General features: G+C 39.6%; 1 protein-coding gene across 10 annotated transcripts in view; it reads left to right on the top strand.

The window, feature by feature from the left end:
- The window catches only part of sgip1a (SH3GL interacting endocytic adaptor 1a), a 172,336-nt gene that overhangs the window by 78,854 nt on the left and 70,261 nt on the right, over window positions 1–23,221 (top strand). For all 10 annotated transcript variants that reach the window (XM_073063163.1, XM_073063168.1, XM_073063167.1 and 7 more), the window contains 3 exons: window positions 765–821; window positions 8,067–8,124; window positions 14,908–15,086. In XM_073063163.1, the coding sequence (XP_072919264.1) occupies window positions 765–821; window positions 8,067–8,124; window positions 14,908–15,086 (294 nt within the window). The remainder of the gene's footprint in view (window positions 1–764; window positions 822–8,066; window positions 8,125–14,907; window positions 15,087–23,221) is intronic.

Raw genomic sequence — 23,221 nt, 5'->3', positions numbered from 1 at the left:
TCTGGTCCATCCTGTGTATTGAGAAGCCTTTGGTTCTTACCAAAATAGTTGGTGTGTCCAGAGTGAGCCACGTCTCTGTAAAACACAGAGTACAACAATTCCTCATTTCCCTCCAATACAGTAATCTTGCCCTTAGGTCCTCGATTTTGTTCTCCAATGATTGTACATTTGCAAAAATGATGTTGTGTAAAGGAATTTTAATTGTTTGACATTTCAGTCTGGATTGGAGTCCTCCCCCTTCTCCCTCTCTTCTAGCAATGGAAATGTACCTTTGTCCACTTAAAGATGCCGTACTTGCAAGTTTGAGAGTTAAGTCTACTAAATCCTTCAGTAGATTGTGAAATTGCTAGTTCATTAAGACAGTTTAATAGTACGTTGCTTAAAGCAGTTGACCAGGTCATTGTAAGTGCCCTAGTGTGTATATGCCCAAGGTCTATGAATCACAATACTTTTGTCTACAAGCAGTCTGAAACATTTATCATTCATGAAAGAGCAGTATATGCATTGAAGCCAGGAAATAAAAAGGCAGACTGAAGATTTTATTTTGATAAGCTAATGCATGCCAACTTGCTACAGAAACATAAACTGATCCCATCAACTTTCTGGTGATCTGTAAGGGACAATGTCTTACACCAATGGATGATAGAACACTTGCTTGTGTTATGTTTAAAACCCTGGAGCACTCTTCAAATGATCTTTAAATAGTATAGATTTTGCAGCATAGAAAACACCAATAACATCCTTTTATTTCTAATCTTCAACAGAAGAAGACTAATGGTGCTCCAAATGGATTTTATGCAGAAATAGACTGGGAGCGATATGTAAGTGTAAATATTCTTCTATTTTAAGTACAGAATACTTTTGTTGAATACCTTATTTTACTTGAAGCTTTTCAGTAATCTTTTCACAAGAATCTCAGTGTTAAAGAAATGCTGGCAAGTATTAATTTTTAACAACATTTAGACAAGTTTAGATTTATAGGAAGAAGCTACTCTTTACAATTACCATAATCCTACAGGATCAGATGGCCCCACTGTAAACTTGCAAAGCTTTTTGCATTCTGAGTGGCTGGGAGGTAGGGAGAGGGGTGCAGAGGGGAACACCATAATCCCACAACTAGGCTTGCTGCAACTGAGCCATACTAAGATATTTATTTATTATGAAGCTGAGTATTGTGTTTCCTTATATTTCCAGCCAACGGATAGAGACATTTACATATAATTGGCTACATTAAAGCTTGATTAACTATTGTATTAATGGATATGGCCAGAAGTGTCACCTGAGGCTCAATTAATCAAACCAGTGGTTATTCCATATCATGCATGATATCAAAGCAAGTTCATCTATTATTTTAATAACATACACATACCAATATACTAAATGCAAACACTTTAAAAGAACCCTCTAGAAGTGATATACACCTCGTTATCTGTGTTACACTCACTCATCAATTTTATTACCTCATCAAAAGATATTAAGTTGTTTTTTTAAAAAGCATCCTTAAACCCATGCTTAATCGCTTTAATTGAGCCATTTTACTCCAGGTGACTACTGACTCTGTCCTGGATCAATGCTTCTAACTATTTCCCAACATTGAGTTTAACTGTTTTGCCTACAGTTGCTAGACTTATCTTTACTCCCTATTTTGAATATTTGCTACTTGGCAATTCTCTGCACTCCTCTCACTACCTCCCAAGCTCTGAGAAAACAAAACGCATTGAAAGTTTACAGTTAGTGCCACCTCTACTTCCTCTCAAAAGTCCCTAAATTATATCCAGTGCTGATGGTCCATTGACTTTATTGCTCCAGTAATGATCACCACTTGCTATTCAATCAAAAAGCCTGATCACTTCATCCCATTCCAGTGTATGATAGATATATGCTTGGACTTGTAAAAGGCTTCCAAGGAAATGCCACAATAAACTTGTTTACAAAATTAACGTTATGGACAGGGACATCATTAAGGCCTATATTAACTAGAATTCAGAACAATTCATTGAAACCTATCGAATGGTGAAAGGCCTTGAAAGAGTGGATGTGGAGAGGATGTTTCCTATGGTAGGACAGTCTAAGACCAGAGGACACAGCCTCAGAAAAGAGGGGTGTCCTTTTAAAATGGAGATGAGGAGGAATTTCTTTAGACAGAGAATAGTGAATCTGTGGAATTATTTGCCACAGGCAGCTGTGGAGGCCAAATCTTTATATATATATATATTCAAGGCAGAAGTTGATAGATTCTTGATTGGCCAAGGATATGGGAAGAAGGCAGGAGATTAGGACAGAGAGGAAAATTAGACCAGCCATGATGAAATGGCGGAGCAATCTCAATGGACCTAATGGCTTAATTCTGCTCCTATATCTTATGGTCTTATAATGAATATGATTAGTTAAGAGGCTAAAAGCAATTTAACATGATGAATTGGTTTTTCTAGATTTAAAATGTGACTCAAAGAATTAAATTACAAACACAGATTCCACAATTCCAGCTTTAAATTAATAAAACAATTTAATTTTAAAGGTGTCACCAGAAAAGAGAGATCAGGGATTTACATATGTAAATTTCTGAAGTTGTCAGGACAAGTTACAAAAGCTGTTCAAAAAAAGAACTGTGATCAGAATCTTATTAATAGAATACAAAACTCTGCTTCTGTCTCAGTGCCATCCAAAATAGTGTTCAGATCAGGACAACACATTACCATGATGCAGAAGAGGTTTATTGAGGACAGTAGCAGGGAAGAAGAACTGCAGTTACGTGGAAAGCAAAATACTGAGGTTGTTCCCAGAGCAGGAGTGGTTGGAAGAGACTTTGTACCACTTGATGAAATGAGAAAAAGCCACTTCAATAGCATAATGACTGGTAATCAGCAGTCTTAGAGTTAAGCAGATTATCAAAAGAATCAGAGACAAAATAAGGAGAATTGCTATGATCTGTAATGCTGGCCTTTCTGAAAGTGCTTCTAGTCTGGCAGATTGGTGAAAACAATTTTAATTACAACTTTCACAAAGAACTTAATAATATTTAAACATAATTTTTTATGGGATCACAAGGAAAGGACGAAGTAGAACTAATTGTGTGGCTCTTCCAAAGAGCTACGTAGAGTGCATCAAATGTTTTTTTCTGTATTGTAATATTCAATGACATGATAGTTTCTATTCCATTAAGTTTCAATTTTTTCTTTCATCAGCACCATTCAGAACTAGATTAAATCTAAACATTTCAAACCAACTCCAATCAACAGGATATTGAGATATTGAAATGGTAATATAAATGGGATGAATTACATTTCAGAGAATTGGATCACTTTCTTATAGAACGTAGAGCAGTTCAACACAGCACAGGTCCTTTGGGCCATGAAGTGCCAGTCTTTTAACCTACTGCATTTGAAGTTGAAGGAGGTGGATTTCAGCGTCACTCATTTATATTTACCATTAATTTCTACCCCAATATGTCTTACCCAGAAGTTTCTATGGGTACCATTGGCCACAATTTCCCTGAAACCTGTGAATGGGTTTGCAATGACATGCTTGCAGGTAACATTTCTTATTGTGCATTTGGTCATTCTACGTTCATACTTGTGCTAAGATGTTGGATTCAGTTCAAAGGGTTAAAGGTTATTACCTACATACAGTATATCCACTTGCAACTAAATTAAGACATTACAATTTAAGAATCATGCTTCCCTACTTAAAGGCTAAAACCTGGCGACATACTGAAACAAACCAACCCAATAGCACTATGTAAGTATTATACATTTCGGAGGGCCAGCCAAATATTTAAGAATAATTGTATGCAAAGGCATGTCTCCAATTTATAAAACCATTTAGGTTTTTGCCTTTATAGATTCCAAAATGTGCATAGAAACATAGAAAACCTACAGCACAATACAGACCCTTCGGCTCACAAAGTTGTGCCGAACATGTCCTTACCTTAGAAATTACCTAGGGTTACCCATAACACTCTATTTTTCTGAGCTCTATGTACCTGTCCAGGAGTCTCTTAAAAGACCCTATCGTATCCGTCTCCACCACCATTGCCGGCAGCCCATTCCACACACTCACCAATCTCTGTGTAAAAAAACTTATCTCTGACATCTCCTTAGTACCTGCCTCCAAGCACCTTAAAACTGTACCCTCTCATGCTAAGCATGTCAGCTGAGGGTATAAACTGCCTATTATGTGCTATAATATTGAATGATTCTAACAGATAGAAGCTGAAAAAATAGGGCAGCCATATTCCTTTCCTGATGTACAACTACATACGTAAGTAATAATGCTTATACCAGGAAATTTTTCACATAAGTACTAGGAACATAGAACAATACAGTACAGGCCCTTTGGCCCACAATGTTGTGCCGACCCTTAAACCCTCCACCTTAAATTCCTCCATATACCTGTCTAGTAGTCTCTTAAACTTCACTAGTGTATCTGCCTCCACCACTGACTCAGGCAGTGCATTCCACGCACCAACCACTCTCTGAGTAAAAAACCTTCCTCTAATATCCGCCTTGAACTTTCCTCCCCTTACCTTAAATCCATGTTCTCTTGTATTGAGCAGTGGTGCCCTGGGGAAGAGGCGCTGGCTGTCCACTCTGTCTGTTCCTCTTGAACACATTGAAAGCTCTTGTAGTAGTAGATAGAAAGCTCTGTAATTACCACGTGCATTTCATATTTGTGTCCCAAGCTTGATAGAAGGAAAACATATTTTTCTCTATTTTCTTCATTTCCTTCTGATAGAATAATTCAATGTTATTATCATTGAAACTGGCAATTAATACAAATCTTTTATACTGCTTTTCACTGATATAAATCAATTGATCTAATTCTACTCTCCTGCTCAGTCTCCATGTCCATTAACGTGATTCTTTCTCTAACAAATATGTAATTACCTTTGAAAAGAGCATGTAGCCATTAATTTTGATTTTGTAGGTCAATAGTAAAAGGGAATCGTTTAAAAATATGATGACATGACATGAATAGCTGTCAGCATTCAGGAAGTCAAATCAAATAAGAGAGTTCAAAGATGGAGCAATAGAAAAAAATAATAATCAGGTTTATTACTACTGACATTTTGTAGAATTTGTTGGTTCATGGCAGCAGTGCAGTGCAAGACATAGAAATTTCTGTGTTAAATAAAAAAAATGAATAAAGAAATTCAGTACATTAAGGATTTCAGCTCTAAGCAGAAAATATGTATTTGTAGAAGTCCTCAAAATCATCATGAAAATAAAATGAGAATCTCCTTTACATTTTTATAATCTGCTCTAAACAAACGGGTATCAAAATTGAAATGCATTCATTAATGTCGTGAGCGATGTTTTAACATGCCGTTCAAAATGTGTTTAACACAAATGGAGGTTCCCATGTTTAGCAGCAGGAAGGAATTCTCCATCTGCATTAGGGCAGTCTGATATTTGCAATTTAGTTACTGTTGATTTACATTGCCCTGTTAGGGGAAAGATATAGTGGGGATCTCCAGATTGTGAATTCTGCACAGAATACTGAAGCAGGAGGAAAAGATGTGTGTCTTCGGCAAAAATGTCTGGTTATGATTCCCCTAGGAGTGCAGCATCAGAGAATGCAGTATTCAAGTCTTTTTTTTTAAATAGAACTTTCAGAGACATGGCCAGAATAATTATGAAATAATATATCAAACCTGACTGAATTAAGAACTGCTGAGAGAAAGCTCAATGCCAAAAGTTTACAATTTATAATACATTGAATTCTTGGCAATTTATATTAAAAAGTGTTATAAAAATGTAGCCTCCAGGAAGAAATGGCTTATGGGGTAAAATACAGACTTTTATCACCAGTGCATAGATTTGCCTCCATTACCCACTAATAAAACAAATTTCTCTTTTTCTCTCCATTATTTTTTCCTGGCAGTGATCCCACTGCTTTGAATGGAGCTGTGCAGCCTTAACGCTATTTTGCAGCAGAATTTAGACTTGTTATTTAACAGGGGTAACAGAGAAGTCACCAGATAATTTATACAGGAAAAGTTGTTGTGGTACATTTTTGTTCTTCAGTTGTTTAGACTGAGGTTATTTCATTTTTCATGTTTGGAAATTATGATGGGATAATTGCATATAAAAACAATAAGTGGATATGTTAAGCTGACTAATTAAAATGAAATAAGATAAAACTCCTAGCCCGGATGGATTGCAACCACATATTTTAAAAGAATCCGGGAAAGGGGGAAATGAAAATCAGCTCTGTACAAATTTAATCAAATATTTGTAAAAGGTGTTGACCTGGAGGACTGGCTGACTGTTAACATAGTTAGGAAGGAGGTTAAAACATGTTGAGGTTATTAGAAGATCAGCCTGCTTAATGTCTGATGGATTTCCAGCTGGTTTAAAGATAGAAAACTGAGAGGGGGAGTAATGGGTAGCAATCACAATGGAAAACTATAGTTGGTGAGATTCCATAAGACATTTTGTTGGGTACTTTGCTGTTTACAATTTACAATTTGCAACTTAGACTTTGGAATAAAAGATATATTTTCTAAATTGCAGGCAATACTAAATTGTGGGGAAAGAATAGGTACCTAGGAAATTGTAAGGAAATACAGAGTGTTCAAAATGTTTCAATTAATTAGCAATTAATGTTTAACACAGATAAATGCCAGATAATACTCTTAGTGGGAAGAATAGAGATATCACGTCAGTTGGAATGTACAAGTCCAGTTGGGTTGGAGAAACAAAGGGTATAAACCAATCACCATAAGTTGCACCACAGGTTAACAAGACAAACATAAACTTAGACCAAATCAAAGAATTTATATAAAGAAGGATAGATTTAAAAAGCATAGGAGAAACAAAATGTGGATTTAACATTGATTAAACCACACTAGGACCATTGTACTGAGTTCTGGTTGGCAAACAATTGAAAGAATAGAGACGCAGGGGAGGTACAGAGAAGATTTACAAAGATATTGCAAAGAATATGAGGAAATGCGTATCAAGAAAGGATGAATAGATGATCTCTCTTTTCTCAGGAAATAGGGAACCTCAGGGGTGACAAATCAACATCCTTGAAATTGTGGAAAAAATGATAGAATGTAGATAGAGAGGGCTTTTGTCCCCCATTCGTGGAGTGGTTGTAAGGAGAAGCCACTAATTTAAGGAACTATCCAGTAGGGGAATTCAGAGGAAGTGTCTTGATTGAATGAGTGGTGAGAGTGTGCAGCTGGCTACCACAGGATACTGTTAAGAAGATGAATATAGGGAGAGGCTAGGCAAACACAAAAGGAGAAGAGAACAATTTAAATTGATAGATGGGGCAGCAATTACCTAGCTTAGATTTGTTCTGGTTTTGTCAGCTAGATATACCTGTGTAATTTTTCACACAGTCAGATAGAAAATTTGTACTGAAACAAGGCTCATTCTGGAATACAAATCTTCAGCTTGAGTATTATCCTGCCCAGTGATCTTTCCAGTACACTTAGCCATTTCTAACATCTCACAAATAGTACCAGCAAATTATTTCGCAAATTATAAGTTGCAACTGATAATCTAACTCTCCAGCTTGAAATAATTGCAAAAGTTTTGGAAGTGTTCAATTAAATTGAACATATTGAGGAGGTGGTAGGGCTGGGTAGGAAACCTGGGAATCTTCCCAGTGTGTGACTTACGCTGCTAAGGACACCAAGCATACCATTATCAGCAAACTCCACTTCACATTACATAACTCACAACCTGGAAATGCACTGGTCCTCCTTTACCATCATCATTTATCTCCCTCCTGATGCATTGTGGGAGGCCATTCATTGCAGGGAGTACAGCTATCCAAGAAGACGCCTCATCACACCCTCTCAAGGAAAATTAGTAAAGGGCCTTCTCTGTTGACATCAGCAGCAATGCCCACATCCTGTGAGAGTATCAAGGAAAAGCTTGAGGACTTGCTCTACTGTCCTCTGTTTATGAACCAGGCATGTCAGTGTTGCAGCTGCATTGCTTTCCTATTTTAAGTAATGAACAAAATGTGTCCGTGGGTGAAGCTGTAAGAAATCGCTAACGGTTAAATAGCTTCCTAACTTTTCATTCTGTTACTTATCTGATTTTCAGAATTCCCCCGAAGTTGATGATGAAGGATACAGTATCAGGCCAGATGACAAATCAGGTTATATCCTTCTGATATTAGTTGGCACAGATGTTGCCTGCTCTAGAGCTTTGTTAGGCATTTTCTGTTCTCCATCATATATTTCCTGTATCCTGTTTCCTTTTCAATTGTTGTCATTGTCAAAAGTGCACTGCGGATATTATAGTTTTGATGAACTGTTATAAGGTGGTTGAAATTCTATTACAGGTGTACAATATGTGAAATCATTTCCATTTAGGAGATGGTCACCAATCTTCAATGTTCAGCCTTTTAATGAGATGTAGGATTTCAAAATATTAAATGCAGCACCAGTTTTCTTGTAAACATTATTTGAAAACTCCATTAGCAACTTATTAATGTTGGTTATTTTTACACTCCGGTTTATTTTTCCCTTCTGACTGGTGATACTGACTCATGCTAGAAGAAAATTTCACAGACACCATTTCCTCTCCAGTAACTCTTAAGCACACAAAAGAAGCATTTTGGGAAATAGAAACAGGAGTAGAACTGTACAGGTGTCTTGAGCCTAATCTTTCACTCGGTAAATTCATGGTTAATCCTGTTCTGTGGGTCACATCCTCTTATTTACTTAGCACCCAGATTTAATATTCTCAACAGTCTTCGGAAGTTTTACAAGCATAAAAATAATCTGTTTATAATAGACAATTCCCTAAATCCTAAGACCACACCCTCTGCTTTTAGTCTCACCGGCCAGAAGAAGTTGCCTCTTGCTAATTACCTTGTCAGTCCCTCTATTAATGTTGTGTATTTTGTTCAGATCAGCTGAATTCTAATGAGTAAAGGGCAGTTGTAGTCTGTCTTTCTTCAAAGGAAAGACCACTTCTGTAACCAATGTGTGCTGCACTGATTCCACACAAATATTAACTTTTCTAGATACAGAGATCAAAACTGCAGTCACCAATCAGGCTCCCACTGAAGCTGTTGTACAATCACAGCAAGACATCATTACTGTTCTACTCCAACCCCTTTGCCATAAGGACCAACATGTGTTTGCTTTCCAAACATGCAGTTTACATGAAGCTGTACACTGAGATCCCTTTGTGTATCATTTGCCTGCCCAGCACCTACATTTTCCAGCAAAGGTCTGACTCGTAATGTACATTCTAAAACTGTGATATCCTGAAGTATTGAAGAAATATGGAAACTATTTTTCTCAGTAGAAACTCACATTTGAGATTCATGTTTACGAATCAGAGGTACCAATTGATGTGTATCCCCCATCTACCACCATTTACTCAATCTACCACACCTCGGTCTCAGCTGTCTAGCTAAACATGAGTTGTAGCTGCAGATACCTAAAAAGAGAAGAAAAGTGGTGGCTTATCATAGGCAGCCAAGACTTTCTAAGGGGCTTTTGGAATAGTTTAACGCTGGCAGTAGTTGGCTGAATTAGGTCTGTCTAGTGCTTCCTCATAAAAATCAGGACAGCAGAGCAGTGACTTTATAGCACTCTTGCAATTCTGCATTAACCTTAGAATGTTCAAAACCACCGTATATGAGCTAAGTATTCCACAGCATAGGGCAAAGAATCTACTGCAAAGCAATTGCATGCTGTGTGCTCACTGGATCAAATAAGTTTGCTCTTGAGCATTGCAGTTGACAAGGTAGGAAATAAGGAGGGAGAATATATTTGTCAGATTACCCCTTTGTTATCAGTCACCAGGAGAGGCCTGTCTATTTCTGTTTGTTTATGGTATCAAATTAGTGTGATTCCTGATCAATGTCCTTACCACTTAATGAGAAAGGAACCTGGAAATTTAGGATGCCAGGGTAAGATGATTGTGAGAGAATTGAGATTGCCACTTTATTATGATTTGCAGCAAATTCTTCAACCATATTTTCTACATAGTTCTACTAACTCCTCCGTCTGTTCATGTTAATTGGCATTGTAAATGCTTTATGGATACTACCCTCTCACCCCCAATCCCTGTCCTTCAAGGCACCACACTTTGTGGCCAAGTTTGCAGATGATATAATGATAGATGGAAGGACAGGTTGTACTGATAAAACAGGGAGTCTGAAAAAGGACTTGGATAGATTGGGAGAAGTGATGGATGGAATATAGTGTAGGGAAGTGTTTGGCCTTGCACTTTGGTAGAAGGAATAAAGGCAGACCATTCTATAAATGGGGAGAGAATTCAAGAATTGGAGGTGTAAAGATTCCTTAAAAGTTAACTTGCAGACTGAGTCAATAGGCAGAATGTAAATGCAATGATAGCATTCATTTCAAGAGGACTAGAACATAAAAGCCAAGATGTGATGCTGAGATTTTATAAGGCATTAGAGTATTGTGAACAGCTAAGGGCCCCACTTCTAGGAAAGGACCCAATAGCACTGCAGAGGGTCCAGAGGAGCTTCACAAGAATGATCCTGAGAATGAAAGGGTTAATTCATGGGGACAGTTGATGATATGGAGTTTAGAGGATGAGGTGGGGGGGGGGGGGGTAAGATTTCATTGAAGCCTACCAAGTATTGAAAAGCCTGGATAGAGTGAATGGAGAGGATTTTTCCAGTAGTGGGGGAATTTAGGTCCAGAAGGCACATCCTCAGAATAAAAGGACATCCCTTTCAAATAGAGATGAGATGAGGAGGGACTTGTTTAGCCAGAGGGTGGTGGATCTATGAAATTCATTTCTACAAATGGCTGCAGAGGCCAAGTCATTGGTTATATTTAAAGTAGAGGTTGATAGATGTGTATCAGTAAGGGCGTCAAAGATTACAGGGAGAAGACAGGAGAATGGGGTTAAGAGGGAATAATAAATCAGCCGTGGTCAAATGGAGGAGTACACTTGATGGGCTGAATGCCATAGTTTTGTTCCTATGTCTTTTAGCGTTAAACTCAAAGGATTCTGCACATGCTGGAGATCTAGAGCGACACACGCAAAATGCTGGAGGAACTCAGCAGGTCAGGCAGCATCTATGGGAATGAATAAACAGTTGCTATTTCAGGCCAAGACCCTTCATCAGGACTGGAAGGGAAAATAGAAGGTGCAAGAATAAAAGGTTGGGGGGAGGTGATGGAGGACAAACTAGAGGGTTATAGGTGAAGCAAGGTGGGTGGAGGAGGGGGATGAAGTAAGAGGATAAGAGATGATATGTGAAAAAGGCAAAGGGCAGGAGAAGAAGGAATCTGATAGGAGAGGAGAGTAGACTGAGGGAGAAAGGGAAGCAGAAGGTGATAGGCAAGTGAGAAGAGTTAGGAGGCCAGAGTGGGGAACAGAAGAAGAGAGAAGAGGGACAGAAAGGAGAAATTACCGGAAGGAGAAATCAATGTTCATGCCATCAGGTAGGAGGCTACCTCCACCCTGAGAGTGGCCTCTTTGTGGCAGGAGAGGAAGCCATGGACCAACATGTTGGAATGAGAATGATGATAGGAATTAAAATGCTTGTTCACCGGGAAATTCTGCTTTCTGCAGCTTGAGTGAAGATGCTGGACTAAGCAATCCCCCAACTTACATCAGGTCTCACCAGTGTGCGAGGCCGCATCCAGAGCACTGGATGCAGTAGAGGACCCCAGCAGATTTGCAGGAGAAGTGTGGCCTCATGTGGAAGGACTCTTTGGGTCCCTGAATAGATGAGGTGAATGGGCAGGTGTAGCATTTCTGTTGCTGGCAAGGACATGTACCAAGAGGGAGATTAGTGAGGAGGGACGAATGGACAAGGGAATCATGGAGGGAGTGTACACTGTAGAAAGCAGGGGTTTGGTGGTGGAATACCACTGAAGATGGTGAAAGCTGCGGAGAATGATGTGTTGGATGCAGAAGCTCATGGGGTGATAGGTGAGGACAAGAGGAACTCTGTCCCTTTCAAGGCAACGAGAAAATAGGGTGAACACAGATGTCCAGGAAATGGAGGAGATGTGGAAAGTTTCAGTAATGGAAGAAGGGAATGCCAAGACTTTGAAGAAGGAGGACATCTCTGATGTAAAGCAAAGGGAAGCTGCATCCTGAGAATAGATGCAGCGGATAGGAAGGAACTGAGAAAAGGGAATAGCATTTTTCCAGGACACAGGGTGGGAAGGGGCATAGTCAAGATAGCCATGGGAATTGGTAGGCTTATAAAAGATATTGGTAGACATGTTATGTCCAGAGATGGAGACAGGAAGAGGGAGATGTCAGAAATGGACTAATTGAATTTAAGAACAGGGTGCAAGTTGGAGGCAAAATTGATGAAGCTGATGAGCTTGGCTTGGGTGCATGAAGCAGCACCAATGCAGTCATCATGTAGAACAGAAAGGTTTGGGAGCATTACCAGGGAAGCTTGGAACATGGACTTACAGTCTTATGTTGTTGCCTCCTCTCAGGCAACATTCAGTTTCTGCCTCAGATTTCACTCATTTCACTCATTTTTCACTCATTTTCTCAACACTCAGATTTCAACATCTTCAAGAGAAACCCACTTGTGAACATGATATAATATCAATCTGCATTATTTTGCATGGTTGACCAAAACCATTCTGTTCCTGCATCACCTCTCCTTTGTTTAGTTTAGAGTAATAGCCATCAACAGTAATATATTTGCAAGATACTTAAACCATTTGCATGTTGAGCCTTCAAACTGCCAGACTGAATGACAGTGACAATGTTACATTGCTGTGAGGAAGGCACACCACCTTTGACTCCACTGTGCAACCAGGTATGAGAATATGAATGAACTCACAAAGAACAGCGTGTACATGTTTTAACATACACTACACTTTAATCTTCCCAGTTTTGCCCAGAACATATAAAGTAGCATACTCTCTACTGAGTAACATCATGCAATGAGTCCCTTTAGAATGCATTTGTACTCTCCTTCCCTCTATGACTTATGCATTCCCTTTCTGCAGAATCATCACGGGTGATAATTAGTTCTTCCTAGATCTTTAACTCCTCTTCTACACTACGTTCAGATTACTTGATGTTAACCATTCTTTAATAAGCTAAAGTCTTCTACAGTGAAACAGTGGTGGGATTAAGGATATTTGCTTTAAATTAAGAGAAGGAGCGGAATATCCTTTCCATTCATTCCATGCTCCTTGCTAGGCTTTAGGTTGAATTGGACTGTTAAAGACTTCAGATCTGACTCAATCCTGAGAGGAGCTCTATGTGTAAACACACACCATGACAAACACTGTTTACTTTCAATCTCATTGCTGCATTCTCTGCTATAAACATCCCTCCACAGCTGGAAACCTTGTTTGTTCCTTTGGCTTCTCCAAATTGTGCTACCTGGCCAGTTTTTAACACCATTCTGTGGAAATTTCAACTCTTACTATAGCCTACCACAAATTATATCTCCATTCAAGACCCTCACCTGTCATTCCTGCTGAAAATAATTAGGTTTCAATCCCCAAATATTTAAAATTCATCATGTCACTTTCCCACCCCGTCACCATCACCACGTCCATTCCTCTCACAAGTGCATTGAAGTATTCTTTACCCTACCAAAGTCAGCTGTGTCTTGTGCAAACACACGGGCATACAAATCAGGAATAGGAATGGACCACTTGGCCTCTAAAGCTGAATTAGAGAGTAGTTGATCTGGCTGTAGCTGCTTGGTGATGTATTGGCAGTTATCTTTTATCCCTTTGCTTATCTAGAATCTGTCTACCTATTCAAAGATTCTGTTTATATCTCTCTTTGAGGATGAGAGGTCCAAAACTTTACTTCATCGCTATCTTACAAGGGTGACCCTTCATTTATAAATGGTGACCTTTGGTTTTACATTCTCTCATGAGAGGAAGAATCCTCTCCACATCCACTGGTTCAATTTCCCTCAGGATCTTATAGATCTCAATCAAACCTGCTGTCACATTCCTTTAAACTCCAGATGCATGTCTTATCTGTCCAATCTTTCCTCAGAAAGCACCCTACTAAATTATTAACCAAGTAAGCCTTATCTAAACTGCTTCTGAGCAATTATTGTCCATCCCTCATGTGCATGTGCCCCATGATTTGAAATGCCTTATCTATATACAGTATTTCCAGCTCCAACTCTGATGTACGAATACTTATAAATTACTCTTTGATTATGCCCTCCTGTTTTCTTCTTTGGTTCACACAAAAGCTTTCCTTATTCACTCAACAGTTTGTTCTGCTCATTAAACAAGAGGGAGAATGAAATATATTGTAGAGAAGCAATTGGAACTGGAGAAGGCAAAAGATGCTTGTCCAAGTCCAAGCTTGAGACATTATGTCTCTTCACCTGATATCACTTCCCAAAGCAGCCTGCTTACTCAGGCTTCCTAAGTTATTTGAGAGCATTCTACAGTCTACATATTTTGGCTGAGCCATGCCCTGTCCCAAAATACAATCAGCCTGGTATTCACTGATCATGGCGGGAAAACAATTAACTGTAGGAGACAGCAAGAATGGTGGAAAAGCTTCTCAAAATGGCAGCACATCCACTTCTCCCTGTCACCTGCTTGGCTTGAGAGGTAGTAGATAATCTCCAGACCCAGGCAGACGCAATGCCTAGCCAGCCTTTCACTGTCCATTGAAATACGAAATGTGGGTATTGACTCTCAAGCTGCCTACAACATTGAGATTTGGACTCCGACATTTTTGTTCTGGGCTAAATTGTGCAGCGTCACCAGTGCAGTCCAAGATCTTCTAAAGTGGTCACAGTCATAGTACAGGAACTAAGCCCTGACACAAGTCAAACAGCCTGAAGGCATGCAGTAAAGGGACACAGCATGTGTTATTAAGGAGAGGAAAACAGCAGGACTGAATTAAAATTCATATTTGACTATTTAACTGATCTGTTATATGTCATTTACAAAAATAATCCTTAATGACATTTCACCAACCAAAGAGAAACACTTTTACTCGTCAAGTGAGTCTGAGTCAGAAGAAGAAACTCGTCGAAAATTTAACATTAAAATTCGGCCTCTCCCAGCTAAGGATGTTACTACATGTATGGCAGCATCAGTGGATGCGCTTAAAGCTTCCGTGGGCAACATTTCTCTCTCTCCTTCTCCAATGGTAAGTACTTCAATTTGATTCTGTTAGTCAGCCTATTGGGAATCTAAGAATTCCATCTCTGTATATATGTGTTAATTAAATCCAGGAACAACATTTTCATCACTGTAATTTGTTTTTGACCTTTTTTGTTTCTATTTTCGTCTTCCAGTATCTGCAGCGTTCAATATTATTACTGTCACTTTTCTTGACCAAATCTGTTTAAAACAGATTATCTGAGACTGTCGTGCAACAAATGTACCAAGGAATCACTTTAACAGAGCCATGGATTTTTTTGCAGCTACAGGCTGCCCTCAGATCAGGGCCGAAATTATTTCTATTGTATTACCTGCTGCATTGTCCTACCACTAGAAATAAATTGGAAGTGTTAAGGATAGGAAATCTATTCATTTCATGCAGTCATAGAGTTATACAGTATGGAACCAGGCCCTTCAGCCCAAATGACCCATGCTGATCTAGAATCCCCATCCAAGCTAGTCCCATTTTCCAGTGTTTGGCCAATCACCTTCGAAGCCTTTCCAATCCATCTATCTGTCCAATTGTCTTTTAAAAGTTGTTATTGTACCTGATTCAACCACTTCTTCCTGGCAGCTCATTCCACATAGATGCCACCTTTTGGTTAATCAAAGATGTGCCTCAAGTTCTTATTAAATCTTTCCCCTCTCATCTTAAACCTAGGCCCTCTAGTTCTTGACTCCCCAGCTCTGGGTAAAAGATTGAGTGCATCCACTCTATTTATGCCCCTTGTGTTTTTATACACCTCTATTATATCACCTCCCAGTCTCCCACACTCTAAGGACTAAAGACTTTGCCTATCCAATCCCTCCCTATAACCCAGTCCCTCAAGTACAGGCAACATCCTTGTAAATCTTTCCTGCAAACATTCCCCCCATTTGCCTGTAACTAACCTATGCATCTTTTTTCCTCTCTAACCCTCAAGATCCTACCAGCCTGTCCTTCACTCTCAGGAACATGCAGACCTTCAGCTCTCACTATCTCACCTTTAAAATACTCCTATCTGCCCACAAGCAACTTACTCCAATCAACCTTTGGAAACTCTTGTACCATACCATCAACATTAGTCTTGCTCTAACTGGAAACTGAATAAGATCATACGATATCGGAGCAGAACAAGGCCATTCAACCCATCAATTTTTCTCTGCCATTCAATTATACTGATTTATTTTCCCTCTCAACCCCACAGAACTGTGAGCACTAGTGTCAAATGCTTCCCCACCATCATTTCAGTCACTCACCATACCCTATCACCTAAGAGCAGTTGAGCTTTAGCTTCTCCATAATGGGGACCCTCTATTTATTGCCAAAGGAAACTTTCGTGATGTACTCAAATTCTGCCCATTCCCCTATCCAAGTCCTTAACAGTGTGACTGTATGAGAGTCTAGGACCAGAGGACCCAACCTCAGAAAATACAAAGACATCCTTTAGAACAGAGATTAGGAGGAATTTCTGTAGCCAGAGGGTAGTAAATCTGTGGATTTCATTGCCACAGGGGGCTATGGGGGCCAAGGCTTTGGGTATATTTAAAGTGGAGGTTGATAGGATCTTGATTGGGTAAGAGAATCGGGTTGAGATGAAAAGTAAATCAGCTGTGATCAAATTGCAGAGCAGACTCGAAGGGCCAAATGGTCTAATTCTACTCCTATGTCTTAGGGCAGTCCCTGTCCATGTTAGGAAAGGTAAAATCCCCTACTATGATAACCATACTATTCTCCTAATTCTGCACAATCCCCTTGTATTTTTGTTCTTCCAATTCCCATTGACTATTTGGGGGTCAATAGTGCAATCTCAACAATGTGATCATCCCTTTCATATTTCCCCAATCACCCATAAAGCCTCACTGGATGCTCCTTCAATAACTTCTCTGACTACTGTTGTGACATTCTCTTTAATCAAAAGTGAAATTCTCTGTCCTACATAATGCACCTGTACACTGAAACTTTAACTTGCGAGGCCTATCGCTCCCTTAGTCATGTTTCAGTAATGGCTACAATATCTTAGTCCCACACAGCTGTCCAAGCCCTAATTTCATCAATATTACCTGTCAGATCTCTTGCATTGAAATAGATGCTATTTAATCCAATGGGCTTTCCTCCCTTCCTGCCATTCTCCTTACATGACGCCTCCTCTGTGATATGCAGATTGGAAAATTATGCACTTTCTTTCATCTAATATAAATTGTAGCAACATTCTATTAAAATTCTGTAAAATATTTTAATGGAAAGTTTACATTGGGATCTCATGCAGTTAACTCCACAGTATTCTGCCTTGAACAAAATTGGAGTAGTGGAGATGAAATTGTTCTTTAGCAATAGCTGCAAACAATTTTTACACCAGTCTTTCTTTTCTGTAACACTGTCATTTGTGATAATGCTAAGGAAGAGTGTTTTCATTTGGATTGCTTCACATTATAGTTTGGAGTTAATCTTTAAAAGTTAGCAATGTATTCGAGACAGCCAGTCCAAATAAACTATTTGATATTGCCATCACTTTAAAGGGAGAGCTCTCATCTGGATTTAAACAAAAAGCCGGCTGCCTCTCAAATGAGAGGATGTTGACCCTGGTTGGGAGCTGGCATGGAAAGCTTTAGCCTTGCTATTCCCAGTGAATGAACCTCAAATGATACCACAAAGACCCACTAAGTTCAATCCTTAGTGCACATGCTACCTGCATGAAAATGACAATTTGGATCTTATAAAGGGTATAGACTTAACTTTCCTTCCTAAAGTTCATGGAAGTGAGAGAATACCATGAGCAGTCAATAGCAGGGTCAATTATGAATGAAACATTCAGCTACTTGCTTCCAATCCCCACCATTATAGAAAGCTACAATCAGGCCTGCTGAAAAGATAACAACAGCATATGACAAAATTGAGATTCAGATGAAAAATAGCTAACATTGAAGAATAAGGCATTAAATGGCAATACGAAGTCACACACAAAGTGCTGGAGAAACTCAGCAGGCCAAGCAGCATCTATGGGAAAAAAGCACAGTCAATGTTTTGGGCTGAAACCCTTCAGCAAGACTGGAGAGAAAAAGAAATGCTGAGGACTAGATTTGAAAGGTGGGGGGAGGGGAGAGAGAAACGCCAAGCGACAGGTAAAACTTGGAGGGGGAGGTATGAAGGAAAGAGCTGGGAAGTTGATTGGTGAAAGAGACAGAAGACCATGGAAGAAAGAAAAAGAAGGATAGGGGGGGCGGGGGGAGAGGAGGAGAACCAGAGGGAAGCAATGGGCAGGCAAGGAGATAACATGAGAGAGGGAAAAGGGGATGGGAAATGGTGAAGGGGTGAGAGGCATTACTGGAAGTTTGAGAAATCAATGTTCATGCCACCAGGTTGGAGGCTACCCAAATGGAATATAAGTTGTTGTTCCTTCAACCAAAGTGTAGCATTATCACGACAGTGGAGGAGGCCATGGATGGACATTTGGAATAGGAATGGGAAGTGGACCTAAAATGGGCAACCACTGGGAGATCCCACTTGTTCTGGCAGACAGAGAGTAGATACTTGGTGAAGCGGTCTCCCAATTTACATTGGGTCTCACTGATATACTCAGCACCACACCGCGAGCACCAAACGCAGTGTATGACCCCAACAGACTCACAGGTGAAGTGTCGCCTCACCTGCAAGGACTATTTGGGGCCCTGAATGGTGGTGAGGGAGGAGGTGCAGGGGCAGGTGTAGCACTTGTTCCGCTTGCAAGGATAAGTGCCAGGAGGGAGATCAGTGGGGAAGGACAAATGCACAAGGGAGGTGCATAGGGAGTGATCCCTGCGGAAAGCAGAAAGTGGCGGAAATCTCAGAGAATTATGTGCTGGACATGGAGGCTGGTGGGGTGGTAGGTGTGGACAAGAGGAACCCTATACCTGGTAGGGTGGCAGGAGGATGGTATAAGAGCAGATGGGCATAAAACAGAAGTGATGCAGTTGAGGGCAGCGTTGATGATGGAGGAAAGGAAGCCCTTTCTTTGAAAAAGGTCAACTACATTCTAAAATGAAAAGCCTCATTCTGAGAGCAGATGCGGCGGAGACAAAGGAATTGAAAGAAGAGGGTGACGTTTTTACAAGTGTCAGGGTGGGACAAGGTATAGTCCAGTAACCTTGAGAGTCCGTTGGTTTACAATAGACATCAGTGGATAACTGTCTCTGGAGATAGAGACAGTGAGATCGAGAAGTGACACGGCCATAGTGGGGTGTGTCAGGAATGGACAGGAGGAGGAGTATAGGAAACTGATACAGGACTTTGTGATATGGTGCAACTCAAACTACCTGCGTCTCAATATCACCAAGACCAAGGAGATGGTGGTGGACTTTAGGAGATCTAGGCCTCATATGGAGCCAGTGATCATTAATGGAGAATGTGTGGAGCAGGTTAAGACCTACAAGTATCTGGGAGTACAGTTAGACGAGAAGCTAGACTGGACTGCCAACACAGATGCCTTGTGCAGGAAGGCACAGAGTTGACTGTACTTCCTAAGAAGATTGGCGTCATTCAATGTCTGTAGTGAGATGCTGAAGATGTTCTATAGGTCAGTTGTGGAGAGCACCCTCTTCTTCATGGTGGCGTGTTGGGGAGGAAGCATTAAGAAGAGGGACGCCTCACGTCTTAATAAGCTGGTAAGGAAGGCGGGCTCTGTCGTGGGCAAAGTACTGGAGAGTTTAACATCGGTAGCTGAGCGAAGGGCGCTGAGTAGGCTACGGTCAATTATGGATAACTCTGAACATCCTCTACATAGCACCATCCAGAGACAGAGAAGCAGTTTCAGCGACAGGTTACTATCGATGCAATGCTCCTCAGACAGGATGAAGAGGTCAATACTCCCCAATGCCATTAGGCTTTACAATTCTACCGCCAGGACTTAAGAACTTTTTAAAAGCTATTATTAATGCTTTTTGAGATAGTGATTTAGATGCATATCATATTTTTTACTGAGTTAAGTATTGTATGTAATTAGTTTTGCTACAACAAGTGTATGGGACATTGGAAAAAAGTTGAATTTCCCCATGGGGATGAATAAAGTATCTAACTATCTATCTATCTATCTATCTAAGTGTCAGAAATGGACCAGGTGAATTTGAGGGGAGGGTGGAAGTTGGAGGCAAAGTGGATGAAATCGACAAGTTCAGCATGGGTGCAGGAAGCAGACCAATACAGTCGTCAATGTGCATAGGAAAAATGTGGTCTGTGTCGGCTTAGAACATAGACTCTTCCATGTAGCCAACAAACAGGCAGGCATAGAGGGGACCCATGCAAGTGCCCATGGCTATCTGTTTTTTTTGAAGGAAGTGGAAGGAGACAAAGAAGAAATTATTTAGAGTGAGGACAAGTTCTGCTAGGCGATGGAAAGGGTGATGGACAGAAACTGGTTGGGTCTGGTGCCCCAAAAGAAATGGAGAGCTTTGAGGTCTTCCTTGTGGGGGATGGAGATGTATAGGGACTGGACATCCTTTAAAAATAAGATGATGCCAGGGAGTCTGAAATCCTTGAAAAGATGAAGAGTGGGTGAGGTGTCACGGATGTAGATAGGAAGGGACTGAACCAGGGGGGATAAACCAGAGTCGAGGTATGCAGTTATGAGTTCAGTGGAGCAGGACCAAGCTGAAACAATGGGTCTACCTGGACAAGCGGGTTTGTGGATCTTGGGTAGGAGGTAGAAACAGGAGGTGCGGGGTATGGGAACTATGAGTTTGGTGGGGGTGGATGGGAGATCTCCAGAGTCAATAAGGTTGGTGATGGTGTGGGAAACAATGGCCTGGTGTTCCTTAGTGGGGTCCTGTTCGAGGGGTAAGTAAGAGCAGGTGTCTGAGAGTTGGCGCTGGGCCTCAGCAAGGTGGAGGCCAGACTACTACAGCACCTCCCTTATCTGTGGGTTTGATGCTGTGGTTAGGATTAGTGCAGAGGGAGTGGAGAGCCAAGCGTTTGGAATGAGTGAGGTTGGAATAGGAGAGCGGAGTGTTAAAGTCTAGACACAAGCCTGCTCCAATTTTCAGTAAAATCCTGACTAATCCTTTGCCCCAACCAATCCTCTAATTCCAAAAATTCTCTGCCCAAAAACTGTAGATTTTACCCTGGAATTCACCCAATAACTGAACATATACAGGTTGAAAATCACGAAGATTTTCAAACCCTGCATGTAAATATTCATGTTCTCTCTTCTCTATTGAACCTGTAGATCTGCATCTATCCTCAAGCATTCTATTGTATAACATTTCTGTCTGTTAAGTGTTGCAGTGGCAACATGATTCCCATTGTATTGCTTTGTTTATAAAACAGCCTTTCTCAAAGAAAGTATTATAGCCTGCCCTGGGTATAGTACTAGATAAAAAAGGCTCTGCCTGTTGCTTTGAACAAAGATTCCCAGTAACATAAATACCCATTATTGTCTTCAGAAGACATGTTACATGACGTGGATATGGGGTAAATACAGGTTTTTAGAAAGAGTATAGATACGTTAAAACTTGATGCTGGCATATTTATATTGCACTATATAGCTGCAGTCAGGTCTGTTCCTTTTAAGTTAGAGGATTCATGTTACAATTTTCCACTCTTTATTTATCTGCAAAATCACAGAGAAAATGGTGCTTGTGGCAGAGCTTGACATTCATATTCCTCATAAATTTGTACACTGATTCTTTGAGCAAGGATCAGAAATTGATTTGCCCATATGTTGGATGCCTTCTGTTCCCTTTGGTTATTCAAAATTATCTTTCTCTATCATATTTAAAAAGCAAACACAATGGTTGGGGTGGATCTCAAACTTCCCTTCAAATCACATAATTTTAATATAAAGGGAAAATTAAATAAGAATTTTAAATGTAAACTAATTTAAAAATAAATCTGTATCATTTCAAAGAACTAATAAATTGATACAGCTTTGTGATTAAGTTTTTGAATACCTCAGAAATTATTTCATTACCTGGAAATAATGAGAAGACAGACAAGGACTTAGTTAACTACCTGATCCCAGAAAAAGATTTATAGTCTATAACTACCAGAGAGCAATGTACAGCTGCAAATATATTTTATACAAATCTTCAAACCATTCAATATAAGTTGTCTCTATCATTCTTTGCCTGAGTTAACAGGACGTTTGAGATCTTAAACCATCTTAATTTGTATTTTTCATTTGCTAAAAGGATTATAATTTACAAGCAATGTTAATGATTATTTGGTATTAATAAACGCCCAGGTCTGAATAAGGAATCTATATCAGTACCTTCTTAATTTGACAATGTTTACTCATACAGAATATCAGATAAATGATTAAATCCAGACATATAGCCAAATGATAATAGTCCACTAATTAAATCATTTTGCTGGAAATTATGTTTTTCAAACTTGTTTTGAATAGATAGATGACATACAAATAGACGAGTGTTTCATTTGTCTTGTTTAAAGTCATGTATTGCGATGTATTAACTATAAGTGGATAAACAAAGGGCTTAGACTAAGATGCAGAACAGACATATCTTTAAGATTCCAGAAAACTTTTCTTTCGTGAACCTTTTAGATAAACAAATATAAATTAACCTTATTGTGTTTGACAAAATATTACTTCACAATTATGTCACATACATTGTTACAGTCTTTCATGGTTTTCATCATAGTTGCAAATAGATTGTCAAACCTTTCTTGAGAAAGCACAATCTGTTATTTGTGTTTTTCATTGCTCTAATGTAAAAACAATTTGTAAGACAAAATCTACCATAATTATTTTATTTTTCTAATAAATGCTTCAATCTTTAGAGGAGAAGTCCGGTAAGAGCAATTTTCCTCATTTCTAAGTAAAATGCAGGATAGATGCTCTTTAACTTCATATCCATTCTCTTTTATGGATAATTTTCAGATTTTTTGTTGAATTATTGATATCAATACAGACTCATAACGGTTCCATGAATAGTCATTACCAAGTGCCCTCATGATCATGTACCAAAGAATCAATGTACATTACACTGGTGTATTATAATGCTGTGAGTGAGTATTAAAAATCAAACTGCTGGAGGAACTCAACTGGTCAGGCAGCACCTGTGGAGGACAGAAGGATGGCCAATGTTTCCGGTCAAGACTCTGCATCAAGACTGAGGATATGGAGGCGAGGTGGCAAGTGGAAAGGGGGT

The sequence above is a fragment of the Hemitrygon akajei genome, chromosome 12, assembly GCF_048418815.1.
Source record: "Hemitrygon akajei chromosome 12, sHemAka1.3, whole genome shotgun sequence".
NCBI classification, from domain to species: Eukaryota; Metazoa; Chordata; class Chondrichthyes; order Myliobatiformes; family Dasyatidae; genus Hemitrygon; species Hemitrygon akajei.
This window is presented reverse-complemented; position numbering and strand designations above follow the sequence as displayed.